The sequence below is a fragment of the Sinocyclocheilus anshuiensis genome, unplaced genomic scaffold, assembly GCF_001515605.1.
Source record: "Sinocyclocheilus anshuiensis isolate Anshui unplaced genomic scaffold, SAMN03320099.WGS_v1.1 scaffold1312, whole genome shotgun sequence".
Lineage (NCBI taxonomy): Eukaryota > Metazoa > Chordata > Actinopteri > Cypriniformes > Cyprinidae > Sinocyclocheilus > Sinocyclocheilus anshuiensis.
Window position 1 is genome coordinate 472,938 of NW_015544237.1, and position 13,922 is coordinate 486,859.

At 37.6% G+C, this 13,922-nt stretch overlaps 2 protein-coding genes across 2 annotated transcripts in view; both read right to left on the minus strand.

Annotated features, from left to right (window-relative positions):
• Positions 1–4,436, minus strand: part of LOC107697597 (zinc finger protein 608-like) — a 16,570-nt gene extending 12,134 nt beyond the window's left edge. Inside the window, exons 1-3 of the mRNA XM_016498396.1 lie at positions 3,789–4,436; positions 2,892–3,027; positions 2,330–2,417 (exon numbers count right to left, since the gene is read on the minus strand). Coding sequence (XP_016353882.1) covers positions 2,330–2,417; positions 2,892–3,027; positions 3,789–4,436 — 872 coding nt within the window. The remainder of the gene's footprint in view (positions 1–2,329; positions 2,418–2,891; positions 3,028–3,788) is intronic.
• Positions 4,437–8,749: 4,313 nt separating this feature from the next.
• The window catches only part of LOC107697601 (solute carrier family 12 member 2-like), a 23,181-nt gene continuing 18,008 nt past the window's right edge, over positions 8,750–13,922 (minus strand). The window contains exons 23-26 of the mRNA XM_016498398.1: positions 13,221–13,307; positions 12,573–12,708; positions 9,167–9,234; positions 8,750–9,050 (exon numbers count right to left, since the gene is read on the minus strand). Coding sequence (XP_016353884.1) covers positions 8,915–9,050; positions 9,167–9,234; positions 12,573–12,708; positions 13,221–13,307 — 427 coding nt within the window. The 3' untranslated portion in view covers positions 8,750–8,914. The remainder of the gene's footprint in view (positions 9,051–9,166; positions 9,235–12,572; positions 12,709–13,220; positions 13,308–13,922) is intronic.

Consider the following 13,922-nt stretch of genomic DNA (forward strand, 5'->3'; position numbering starts at 1 on the left):
GGGGTGTTTTTACACCACAGACAAGGTTTGAGAAGAAAAAAATCATTATGAAAATATAATTATATTTTCCTTAAAATGTTCTTCCTAACTTCAGGCCTTATTCTCTCGCATGTCATATATAACTGTGATGTTCTGCAAAACAACAAGCTTCAAAACACTTTTTTCTTACTGGTGAAAATCAGATGGTCAAATCGCAGTGTAAACTTCACAGTGGACATTACATCACTCTCGTCAACGTAGTCCATATCAACAACAAAAATATATCTTGACTCCATATAGTGGTTATTTTGGGAAAATCCCAGGTATTTTGAGCAGTAGTATTATAAAAAAATATGTGCTAATATAAAATGAAATTAAGTAGCCTATATAAAATTGCAAAATAAATCTATCTATCAGTACTTTTTTACTTAAGTACATAAAAAAATCGAGTACTTTAGTACTTTCACTCGAGTAAAATTGAAAAAGGAGTACTTTTACTTTTACTGGAGTAATATTTTATTATACGTATCTGTACTTTTACTCAAGTACTTGATTTGTGTACTTCGTCCACCACTGTAAGAAAGTGACCAATAATTTGTAACCAATGTTTTATATGTAGATTGATTTCTCCTCTCTAAACTGTTTCTCAAGTGTGTCCTCTCATCACCACTACGTGAATATGACGTATCACAACACTACTGTCATGATCTCTAGCTGGAGTGCCCATGAGCTTCGCTAGAGGGCACTCCATTCCAGACTCTTGCCACTTTACCCCGGACTCCATTTCCTATAATCCTTTTCCCGGACTCATCAGCACTCACCAATTGCAGTCACCTGTCTCTCATGACCTCATCAGTCACACACTATAAGAATGGAACACACACACACACACACACTCACCGCTGATGATGGTTAGCCTTTTTAGCCTGTAGCGTTTTCTAGTTTCTGTTCTGTTTCCTTGCCTTCGTGTTTTTGATCTTGGACTGTTTCCTTGTTTTTGATTGTTTGCTGCCTGCCTTGACCATTGCCTATTTATTGGATTACTCTTTTGGATTTGCCTTGGATATTACTGTTTTGCTGGTGTTTGACCCTGCTTGTCTGACTACGATCTTAATAAAGCTGCATTTGGATCCTCAACTCTGTCACTCTCCACACGTTACAACTACAGAGACAGAGGAGTGTCCTGAGAGTCACATAAATTAACATGGCAGAGGTAGAGCTGCATCTTCCACCAAATAATTACAATCAACCAAAGAAATAAAAGCAAACTATCTGTACCATATTGAATTGCATAGCATCATATTTTTTCCATTGCACTGAATTGCATTGAATCACATTGTATTGAATCGAATCGAAATCGGATCGCACTGCAACGTAATTGGAGTGAATCGTAGCGCATTGCATCAGTAGCTGCTTCATATGTAAGGAATAATCAACGGCTTGTCATGCATTTAAGGATTTTAAATGTACGACGTGGAGGCCAAGAACCACCCGCATAGTGCATTTAAAATCCTTGAATGCACAGCAAGCCGTTGATTATCCCACTTATTTCATGGTCATTTACCAAGTTATAGACAAGTTAAAACTAGTATTGCTCTTTGCAGTGAAATATTTGACCAGAAGGGTAAAAATGACGTTTGTTATTTTCGTCAGTTACGGCTCGTTAGCTCTAGCATTCTGCCCACTTCAAATCAGACACAGAGATTAAATAATGCGGTAAGATCACATTTATTTGAATGAGTTATAGCATTTATTTCAATTAATTATCAATCGAGAGAGAGAATGAGAGAGATGGTAGTTGTGTGTGTGTTACCTGTGTGCTGCGTCGGCGCGTCTATCTCAACAAACATTTAATTACTTAAAAAACAGTGATTTTACCACCTCGTTGTTGAGGAATATAATGTAGTGATCTAGTATCTTGGCTATTTTATTAATAAAAATCACGGGGAAGCGTTGATAAGTTTATGTGTGTACGCATCGCAATCTGCGATCTCCGACTTTCTCTCTCTCTTTCTGTGTGTGTTTGTGTGCGAGTGACGTGTGTGGGTTTTTGTGCAACAATTAAAGCAGCGCATTAATATAGAACGGTGATTAAACTGACTTGGAACTACCTGTGCATTAAACAGTTTTACTGTATACCTGCCAGCCAATCAGAATCCAGTATTTAGTCAGACTATGGAATAAGTATCTTTAATGTATCGTATAGCCAATGATACGATACATTCAAAATACTTATTCCATAGTTCCAATGCACTGAGATGCGTATCGCATCAGCCTCAGTTATGGAGATGAACATCCCTAATATATACACTACAAGTTAAGCATTCAAGAATAAAGGAAAGTGTTTTACCGTGGTGGAGCCCAGTCATGCTTGGTACAGTCCAAGAGAGTGCCCACATAGGTCCTTTTCCTCCATGTGACATTCACAACTAGAACTCCTGAAATCAAAGAGAAACAGTCACATAATGAGTCCCTCTGAAATATTAAAAGTAAAAAGCACTCAAAATATTCCAAAAGATTCAAACATTTTCTACAAACACCAAATAAAACCATTAGGTTTAGCCATATCTTGATGCTTTTACTGTATTTTTGAATGGATTCATTCTGTGCTTGATAAGATGGTGGTCTGCAATTTTAATTTGCTTAATCAATATGCAACCAGTGTCTCCTCTTCCTTCAAATGCTTCCGTCTCACAGCTGCTTTGAAAACGCAGTCCTGTGGAGCTAATGACAAAACTCGCCCTTCACTCATCACATATCCAGTGAAACCAATTTGAATGCAGTCAATCATAATGTGGTGAAGAAGAAATAGTGATGCGAGATACTAACCGAAAGCACATGCATGCATATAATTTTACAACAGCATCTTGTTTTATGTGTGTGGAACATTGCACAGAATAACAAGCTCTCACCTTCCTCCGTCTCATGCCACACAATACCCTCTAGATTGACGCTCGTTCCTGGTTGACATGGCTCCATGTAGCTGGACTCGAGGGCTTTCTCGGCTTCCTGTGTGTTAGTTCCAACTGACCGCGTCTTAACACTCAACTGGAGAGAGAAAGAGATCACAAACACTGTGCCAGCTGAAGTATAATACAGTTGCATGCCAGTTTCTTGTTGATCAATTGCATCAAAATATTTGACTTCTGTATTTTTTAATTCTGCAATCAAGTGATCAAGGAAAACACACAAAAGCTCCTACAGCAATGACAGCATGTCAGAATAGCCTCGTGAATGATGTCTATCTGAGCGATGTCACTGGAATCAAGGCAAAATGCAAAAAGACATCTAGATAAGGGACAATAGAGCAGAATGGCCAAGACTGGAGGGGGTGGAGCTTGTCTCTATATTTAAAATGTAAATAGCACACGAAAGGCAATTTGGCTTTAAACAAGCCAGTATGTCTTTGTCCAAAACAAGCAGAGGGAATTATGATGCTTAGGTTTCCAATAGCAACAGACGTGAAGAATTTCACAAGGGCTGCGTTAACAAAGGAAATGGCTGACAAACAAAAGACAACCTCTTTATATTGATATCGCGATATAAATCCATCATTGCAGGGAAGGTGTTTGGTGCTCGTTTTGCTATTTGACGAATCTCGCCGGCTGCATTGAGATTCGCGCATAGCGCACAAAGAAGCAAACAGACGCACGAAGCACCTTTGCTTTTTTAGCGCATTTGAACACTGAACATTGAATCCGCCATCAGCTCAACCTACAGCCTCGCGCTCGTTGCTTCATAACGCAGTAGCGGGATTCGTATGTGATCGCACGCGTCAATCGTGCATGGAAGGAAAGATGCGAGCTTACCGTTCTTAGGCTGTGCTCCTCGGTGTTTGTGTGGTCAACAATAGCCGCATCCATTCCGCCCCTGCCGATGAGATTCTCCGTTCCGTTCTCCGAAAGCGGGCCAAATTCATCGCTTGGCTTCTCCTTCCGCGTCTTAGCCGAGTCTTTCTCTCTGTTCACTCCTTTGCTCTGGGTTTTGCCCTTTTTGCCGTCTTTGGCTCTGCCGAGCGGCGCGGGTTCGTCGCTGTCCACCGGCGCTGGTGCTGGATTCATCTCTCCGCCGCGTCCTTGAGCCTCGCGCCGCTTACTGACGCATGCTTTGGGAATGCCGCTCACAATCTCCAGCGACGGGAATCGATCCATGTCCGTGGAGGAATTCCTTCGTTTCAGCTTGAATTTCTTGAGCTCTTTGCAGAGGAACGGCTGCGTCAGGCCGTCGAACGCGGCGCCTCCTGCGTTTGCGCAATTGTATTCCAGCGCTTCGCGACCTTCCGCAGCGCTTTTAACGCTCAAAATGCGATTCATCTCCAATCTCTGTCGATCCTTCTCTAAATCCGCGTCCAGGTCGATGATCAGATTCCCAACGCCGATCTCCCAGTCATCCCCGCTGTCATCCGGATCCGCTCCGTGCGTCTTGATTCTCTGCCGAAGGGAGGAACTGACTGACATTCTCCTCACAGGATTTCTGACAGAAAACGGTGATGAATCCTAAATCAAGTGGATGGGAGGGTATTAATCACACACGAGTGCTAATAGAGATGGTGCTGGTGAAACGCTGCACACATTAAAACATCTTGGATCAACATGTGTAGTGTTTTGAGTGAAGGATTGCGGTTGTGTTGCAAATGAATCCATCAATAAGTTACAGCAACATCGTTTCTGCGGTTCTCAAAAAGTCGTGATTCTTTCTTCCACAAATGAAGGCCTTAAAAAGCGTTATATCAGAGCAGTAGAGTCATTAAGTCATTGAATGTTGCATTCATTGAATGAGTATCTTCCTCAGCATCTTTATCACAACATTAAATCAAGATAAACTTACTCCAAATGTAAAATGTCTTGAAATATTGAACGAAATAAAGTGAGCATAAGCTTAAATCAAGTACAAATATCTATCAATGTAATATGAAAACTTGTTTTCTCTTTGAACTCTTTGTTTTCTCTATGCACAAATATGTGCATAAATCTTCTGTTCCAGATTCATACACATTATTATTATTATTTATTGTTAAGTCTTACTATTTAAATGTTTTCTGTTCTCATGTCAGATATGTATGCATGTATGTACCAAGAGCACCTTAAAAACCACAACAAATTCCTTGCATGTCTGCACACACTTGGCAAATAAAGCTAATTCTGATTCTGAATTAAGTCGATTTTGGCAGATATCGGTTCTTGTTTTATGTTGATCAGTTTCTCAGAAAACAAGACTTCTTATCTTTAGTCATGTTGCATTTCAAGTAAACGTATTTTGATTTAAGGTTCTTCAGACATGTGCATTGAAAAACTCCTTAGACATGTACATTATAAGAGAACATCTTGACATAGTGTGTTCCCTTCAATTTATTCCATACTTGGTCTTAAAAAGGTCTTAAACGCATACATTTAGCTTCATCAAACTACATAAACCCTTTAAACTGCCACAATTGTTTCTGTCATTTCTGCTCAATTCAGAGTTTCAATCTAAAATTAAATTAAAAGTCAAAAAAGTGCAATGAGCTACACTGTAAAAAGGGCATATGGTGTATTTGTGTGTATTAGTTAGCAGTTGCATTTTCCATTACCCTGACTAAAAATTTCTCACAGTTTATAGCTGCAACTTTGGCGCTCCAAAACTGCAATTTTACAGTTTTTGTTTTAATGTATATGTATAGATACAATAATGCATGGAAAACACAAATAATATGGTTAAAATCATGCCATTTATTTAATGCATTGCATCTTTCAATGTCTCTCTTGTCTAGAACAGTGTTGCATTGGCACTAAGACATGTGCAAACCCACTTTCTCCCGAATGATCAGAATTAGTAGGTTCTTAGTAAATCTAACAGCGTCTAAGAACAGCAGCCGGAACAGACGGCGTTTGAAGACAGGATGAAGATAAGCTCAAATACAGCCTCTGTTCAGAGCGAGTTTGACTGAAAAATGACAAGAATTTAATTTCAGGCTTGGCAGTGAAAAATGCCATCAATGTTCTGAGTTAACAAAAGTGTTAGTGCAAAAATGAACATTACAGGGTTAGTTCACCCAAAAATTGAAATGTTGTCATCATTTACTCACCTTCATGTCGTTCCAAACCTGTATGGATTTTTTTCTGATCAACACAAAAGATATAATGATGACAGAATTTTCATTTTTGGGTGAACTGTCTCTTTAAATTTATTTCAAGCATCATTTAATCTGCTTTTTTTTTTTTAGGTAAGTGTCGTTACATAAAAAATATATAAACAAATAAACTTGAACATTTCTGTAGCACTGGTTATTTCAGCTCAATATATTAAAAATACTGTCAGTCGATTTGGCGACGGCGAACAAATCAGGTCAATATACAAATGTACTGATTGTAACACAGTCACTTCACGTTCTCTTCATGAGTAGAAGGTCAGAACACTCTGATGGTTTCCTCGGACAAGAAGTATTGGTGGCAGATCTTTAGATAACGTGTCCAGCCAGGTCATGTAAAGAGCGCTGGACACCGTCCCCTTCCTGGCGAGCGGCATGGTTCTGCCAACCCCAAATGAATCAGATACTCGGGTGAATCAAATCAAGGCACCTGTGTGCTTCACAAGGGCCACATACATTCAAGTGTTTTATGTGTTAAATGTGTGGTCAGTACTTACATGACAATGAGGTTGGCTGTGCTCGAGTGTTCCTTCAGAAGCTCGTTCAGTCTGATCTGGCGATTCGACTGAATGAAAGAACAGTAAGAACTGATGTCACTTACATGTTGATGCTATTCAGACATTATTTGGGGCCGTTCGCACAGAACAAAGCAAAAATGTGACACACGGGCAATGGAATGGGGAAAAACGCAAGGTCTACACTCTAAAAAATGCTGGGTTGTTTCAACCCAACTTTGGGTCAAATATGTGTAGGGACGTGTTTTTTAAAGTGCCCCTATTATGGGTTATGAAAGGTTCATATTTTGGGTTTGGGAGTCCCCAACAACAGGTTGACATGCATGCAAGGTCAAAAACACTTTTATTGTCTTATCATATGCATTTATTTTTACCTTGTTCACTCAACGACTCCCAAACGATTCATTCAACGATTCATTTTTCCAAACCCCTGCTTTGCGTGACGCTAATCTGCGGTGATTGGTCTGATTGGATCTCGCCTGTAAAGCCTGATAAAGCAGCGTTTGTGAGCGCAGTGCTGCTTTGTGTACAGCGTTACCGGGGAAACAGATATTTTACCGCTCCAAAAGCGGCACCTAGTGGCAAAGAATGAATTTGCATTTTCTTTCAGACCAACCCGTGGGCGGGCAATATGCTAATGTTTCATGTTGACATCAACATGAAACGGCTTGGGATTCGTTTTATAAAAGATTTGTTTAAATGATTCAGAGTTTATACACGGTCAGATTTAAAACTTTGCAGGATGTTTTCATTCACTTAGAGCTGTGTTACACACGGCATGCGGCATGATTTTCAAAAATCCATAATAGGGGCACTTTTATGGTCTGTTTATGCTGGTCTGTTCCTGCTCATAACACACAATGCCGGATAAAAACCAGACTAAATTATGCCTTCTCTGACCCACCTCAGTCCCCATTATTATTATTATTTATTGTTAAGTCTTACTATTTAAATGTTTTCTGTTCTCATGTCAGATATGTATGCATGTATGTACCAAGAGCACCTTAAAAACCACAACAAATTCCTTGCATGTCTGCACACACTTGGCAAATAAAGCTAATTCTGATTCTGAATTAAGTCGATTTTGGCAGATATCGGTTCTTGTTTTATGTTGATCAGTTTCTCAGAAAACAAGACTTCTTATCTTTAGTCATGTTGCATTTCAAGTAAACGTATTTTGATTTAAGGTTCTTCAGACATGTGCATTGAAAAACTCCTTAGACATGTACATTATAAGAGAACATCTTGACATAGTGTGTTCCCTTCAATTTATTCCATACTTGGTCTTAAAAAGGTCTTAAACGCATACATTTAGCTTCATCAAACTACATAAACCCTTTAAACTGCCACAATTGTTTCTGTCATTTCTGCTCAATTCAGAGTTTCAATCTAAAATTAAATTAAAAGTCAAAAAAGTGCAATGAGCTACACTGTAAAAAGGGCATATGGTGTATTTGTGTGTATTAGTTAGCAGTTGCATTTTCCATTACCCTGACTAAAAATTTCTCACAGTTTATAGCTGCAACTTTGGCGCTCCAAAACTGCAATTTTACAGTTTTTGTTTTAATGTATATGTATAGATACAATAATGCATGGAAAACACAAATAATATGGTTAAAATCATGCCATTTATTTAATGCATTGCATCTTTCAATGTCTCTCTTGTCTAGAACAGTGTTGCATTGGCACTAAGACATGTGCAAACCCACTTTCTCCCGAATGATCAGAATTAGTAGGTTCTTAGTAAATCTAACAGCGTCTAAGAACAGCAGCCGGAACAGACGGCGTTTGAAGACAGGATGAAGATAAGCTCAAATACAGCCTCTGTTCAGAGCGAGTTTGACTGAAAAATGACAAGAATTTAATTTCAGGCTTGGCAGTGAAAAATGCCATCAATGTTCTGAGTTAACAAAAGTGTTAGTGCAAAAATGAACATTACAGGGTTAGTTCACCCAAAAATTGAAATGTTGTCATCATTTACTCACCTTCATGTCGTTCCAAACCTGTATGGATTTTTTTCTGATCAACACAAAAGATATAATGATGACAGAATTTTCATTTTTGGGTGAACTGTCTCTTTAAATTTATTTCAAGCATCATTTAATCTGCTTTTTTTTTTTTAGGTAAGTGTCGTTACATAAAAAATATATAAACAAATAAACTTGAACATTTCTGTAGCACTGGTTATTTCAGCTCAATATATTAAAAATACTGTCAGTCGATTTGGCGACGGCGAACAAATCAGGTCAATATACAAATGTACTGATTGTAACACAGTCACTTCACGTTCTCTTCATGAGTAGAAGGTCAGAACACTCTGATGGTTTCCTCGGACAAGAAGTATTGGTGGCAGATCTTTAGATAACGTGTCCAGCCAGGTCATGTAAAGAGCGCTGGACACCGTCCCCTTCCTGGCGAGCGGCATGGTTCTGCCAACCCCAAATGAATCAGATACTCGGGTGAATCAAATCAAGGCACCTGTGTGCTTCACAAGGGCCACATACATTCAAGTGTTTTATGTGTTAAATGTGTGGTCAGTACTTACATGACAATGAGGTTGGCTGTGCTCGAGTGTTCCTTCAGAAGCTCGTTCAGTCTGATCTGGCGATTCGACTGAATGAAAGAACAGTAAGAACTGATGTCACTTACATGTTGATGCTATTCAGACATTATTTGGGGCCGTTCGCACAGAACAAAGCAAAAATGTGACACACGGGCAATGGAATGGGGAAAAACGCAAGGTCTACACTCTAAAAAATGCTGGGTTGTTTCAACCCAACTTTGGGTCAAATATGTGTAGGGACGTGTTTTTTAAAGTGCCCCTATTATGGGTTATGAAAGGTTCATATTTTGGGTTTGGGAGTCCCCAACAACAGGTTGACATGCATGCAAGGTCAAAAACACTTTTATTGTCTTATCATATGCATTTATTTTTACCTTGTTCGCTCAACGACTCCCAAACGATTCATTCAACGATTCATTTTTCCAAACCCCTGCTTTGCGTGAGGCTAATCTGCGGTGATTGGTCCGATTGGATCTCGCCTGTAATGCCTGATAAAGCAGCGTTTGTGAGCGCAGTGCTGCTTTGTGTACAGCGTTACCGGGGAAACAGATATTTTACCGCTCCAAAAGCGGCACCTAGTGGCAAAGAATGAATTTGCATTTTCTTTCAGACCAACCCGTGGGCGGGCAATATGCTAATGTTTCATGTTGACATCAACATGAAACGGCTTGGGATTCGTTTTATAAAAGATTTGTTTAAATGATTCAGAGTCGACTCTGTTTTGAGAGACAATAACTTTATACACGGTGCACGTTCAGATTTAAAACTTTGCAGGATGTTTTCATTCACTTAGAGCTGTGTTACACACGGCATGAAAGGTAATTTTCAAAAATCCATAATAGGGGCACTTTAAACCAGATTTAAAACTTTGCAGGATGTTTTCATTCACTTAGAGCTGTGTTACACACGGCATGAAAGGTAATTTTCAGAAATCCATAATAGGGCACTTTAAAAAGCTGAAATTCTTCCATGTTTTTAGATGCTGTTTCACTCTGAAAGATCTGAGATGAGAGTGTAACGGTCAAACATGTCCATCTAGTGCGTGCTTATATCCACCTTATTTTTCAACGCAGAAGTAAGCCGTTTTCTGTGAATGTGTGAGAATTACGGTTCATTAGCTGCCGTAGGGAAATATCGAGAAGAATAACAATATACAGTAAACGGTAAAAATGTTTGCACTACAAACCAGTGTGTTCATAATTAACCTGTTAACTGTCGGTTCCACCTGAAAATGACATTTCCTACTTAAATTGTTGTAAATTGTGAATGCTTTGGAGCACAGACTTAAGGTTGGTCTCTGTTTAAAGAAGACACTAGGCAGATTATTGTAGAAGTGAACACAGTTATAAAAATTGCATTACAATAAAAGTTATGGAAGTTTAAGTTTATGAAAATATAAAATGTAAAAATTAAAATATCGATATTTTATATAAAATATATATTTTACAAAACATGTTTTAACTCTAAAGCGGCTAGAAAATTAAAACAAGTTGTGTTTCAAATTTGAGGTTGATATCTCAAAAAATTTGCTTTCAGTGAGATTTTGTTTGGATGCAGTACCAAGCCTTTCCACTAGGTGACCATCAAACCCCATTAGTAACCATATAAAGGCGCCTCCATTTCCATACACGGTTTGAGTGATCTGAAACATGTTTTTCCATACTTTTCTCAATAATTATGAAGTAGACATCACAATCAGAAGTATTAAGGGCAGTATGGCAGAATTTAATTTTAATCCAACCTCTAAAAAAAACATAAAAGACATGCGACGAGAACCTTAGACCTTTTGGATGTTATCTTTTGAACACTTGATATGAAAATGAATGGAGGTTTTTACTGATTTTTCATATTTTTCATATGTGCATCACTATTTTAAAGTAAAGGTCAGAACTCGCTCTCCGACTCTGATGAGTATTCTTCTTGCAAATTATTAAATTACAGTTGCTATGTAAAATATTTCAAAAAGTAGTCACCAAATATGAAAATATTTGTTCTTTATATCTGTTTGTATAACATGAGAATTCTCTAGATTTCTATAGAAATATACTGCCAGTTCAAACATGTTTTGTTAATAGGAATGGGAATTGTAAGGATTTCACTTCTGAGGATGCACATGACTATATAGTATATATATATATATATATATAAAGTCCGAATCGTTTGATAGAGACACATTTCCAAGAAATAAATTCAAGATTGCAAGATATAATCATGAAATTGCGAGTTATAAAGTCAGAACTGTTGAGATATAAAGTGTTTCTAAGAAAATTGTAAGAAAATAGTCTTTCTTTCCCTCAGAGTTGAACTTTATAGCTAAATTCTGAGAAAAGAAGTCAGAATTGTCAGATATAAACCTGCAATTATTTTATTTTTTATTAAGTGGCTAAAATGAGTCTTTTTGATTAATTAATTAAAAAGAATCAGTTCTTAAGAGTCATTTGTTCAGACTACACTGTTCACACAGTAGGTTTGTTGTGTGCAACTATAGAAATTCACAATAGAAATGTTTCATAGATGCAAACTCCTCACCTTTCAGTGACAACTCATTCAAAACAGGTCACCTGTGAGATTTGCTTGGATCCAATGATAAATAAAGGGTAAATAAAGAACTGTTGTTTCAATAAGTTTTGTATAGTATTTTCTTTACTCTTTACTTCAAAAACTATGTCTAGAAATGGTAATATTTTATGTGTTTGAGGTCTGAGATGCGGGAATTTTAGGTCAGCGTTGCCGTCTAATCCGCCAATATTGTCTTAAATAGGACTTCATCTTTTACAACATGGGATTTTGACCAAATATATTCAATCTTGATTTTTGTAAAATGTTGCAACAAAATGTTAAATTTATTTTTTTTTTTTTGTGTGTGAAAAATTAGTTTTTGACATATGAGGTAATAAAAATATTTCCCATGCAATGTTCTCAACTTTTTTTCCCCCTCTCACCTGTTTGCATCTCTGTGTTTATTTGTCTTTGTATTATTTTGTGGTACTAATGCTTCTCTCTCATCACATTCAAACTTAAACCGAAGTAACTCAACTAAAACATAATTTCTAAAATGTAAATTCAGTAGCAGCGCATGAAGCACTGTCAGAGTATTTTACTGTGATGTTTTGTCTACACTGATGGCAGAATGGGGACATTTAAGATCAAATCATCATGAAAATCAATTGGTTCCAGACAGTATATTTTCTTTAAACAATGTAACTTGTTCTAAATAAGATCTGTGCAATGAAATAAAGCTGGTTATTATGAAAGAGCCATGTCTAAAGTCGTCTTTTTGATTAGCTCTCACTGACACATTAGAGAAATAATGGGACTGAGACACGTGAAGCTCCATCTCAAAGCAATGTAAGAGCATCACATCTCCTGAAGAGTAGCTGATGGTAACCTTGGCCCTGTAGAGCTCCAGCTCATTATCTGTGATCCTCCACGGTTCTTCAGCCTTCAGTTTCTCAGCGGCTTCTTGCTCCATGTCGTCCTCCTTCAGTCTGTACGGCTCGATCATTTCCTCAAACATCTTCTTGCTGAGCACAAAATCAAACAACAGCTGTTTCTCGTGGATACCGGAGCAAAACATGCTCATTATTAGCCAATGCACTGCAAAAAATGATTCTCTTGCTTAGTGTTTGTGTCTTGTGTTCTAGTATAAATATCTAAACATTCTTGAATCAAGATGCATTTACTGTACAAGTCAAATGACTTCAGATATTAAGTCTTGCTTTCTGAAAAAATTATCAAAATTTTGTTAGTTTTTGCTTAAAACAAGCAAAAATATCTGGCAATAGGGTAAGAAAAATAATCTTAATTTAAAGGCTAAACAAGATTATCTTGCCCCATTGGCAGATATTTTTTCTTGTTTTAAGCAAAAACGAATACAATTTGGGTAATTTTTTCAGAAAACAAGACATAATATCTGAAGTCATTTTACTTGTACAGTAAATGCATCTTGAGTCAAGAATGTTGATATTTATACTAGAAAACAAGACACAAACACTAAGTAAGAGAATAATTTTTTGCAGTGTGGATCGAAACTTACTTGTGCTTCTTTGGCTTAATGTTGATGTCTCCAAGAACGGTGATGTCAGAGAAGTCAATCCTGAACTTACTGAGCAATGCCGCCATTCTGCACAAGACCAAAAGCTTTCACTAAACAAATACTAGCTGATCATCTTTATTATTTAATCTATTTTATACGTTAAACTACCAGTCAAAAGTGTGGACACACTGATTGAATTTGTTTCTCAGGATCTTAAAACCCTCTACAGGCTTCTGTTTAAATGACTGAAATTCATTTTGTGAAGGAATATAAACTGTGCCTACAAATTAATTTCTTAACAAAACTAGGCAAAAGGAATGAAATGCATTCGACATGAGCAGGAATGCATGTTCTTAAAGGGGTCATAGGATGCCCATTTTCCACAAGTTGATATGATTCTTTAGGGTCTTAATGAAAAGTTGTAAAAAACACCTTTTTTACCCGGTCAAAAACAGCTCTTTTCAGATCAAGACGTTTTTGGTGCATATCCCTTTAAATGTTAATGAGCTCTGCTGACTCTGAGCTGCTCTCAGAGAGACTGTTTACTTTAGCCGCATTCATCGTGAAACTTGCTAATTAGCACATTATTAGGAAAGGCGATTTGCAAAGATTCATTACAAAACATTATACTCACTTCTTCTGTAGATGAGGCTGGATCACGAATGATTCGCGCGAACATAGACGCATTTATGTAGATCGGGG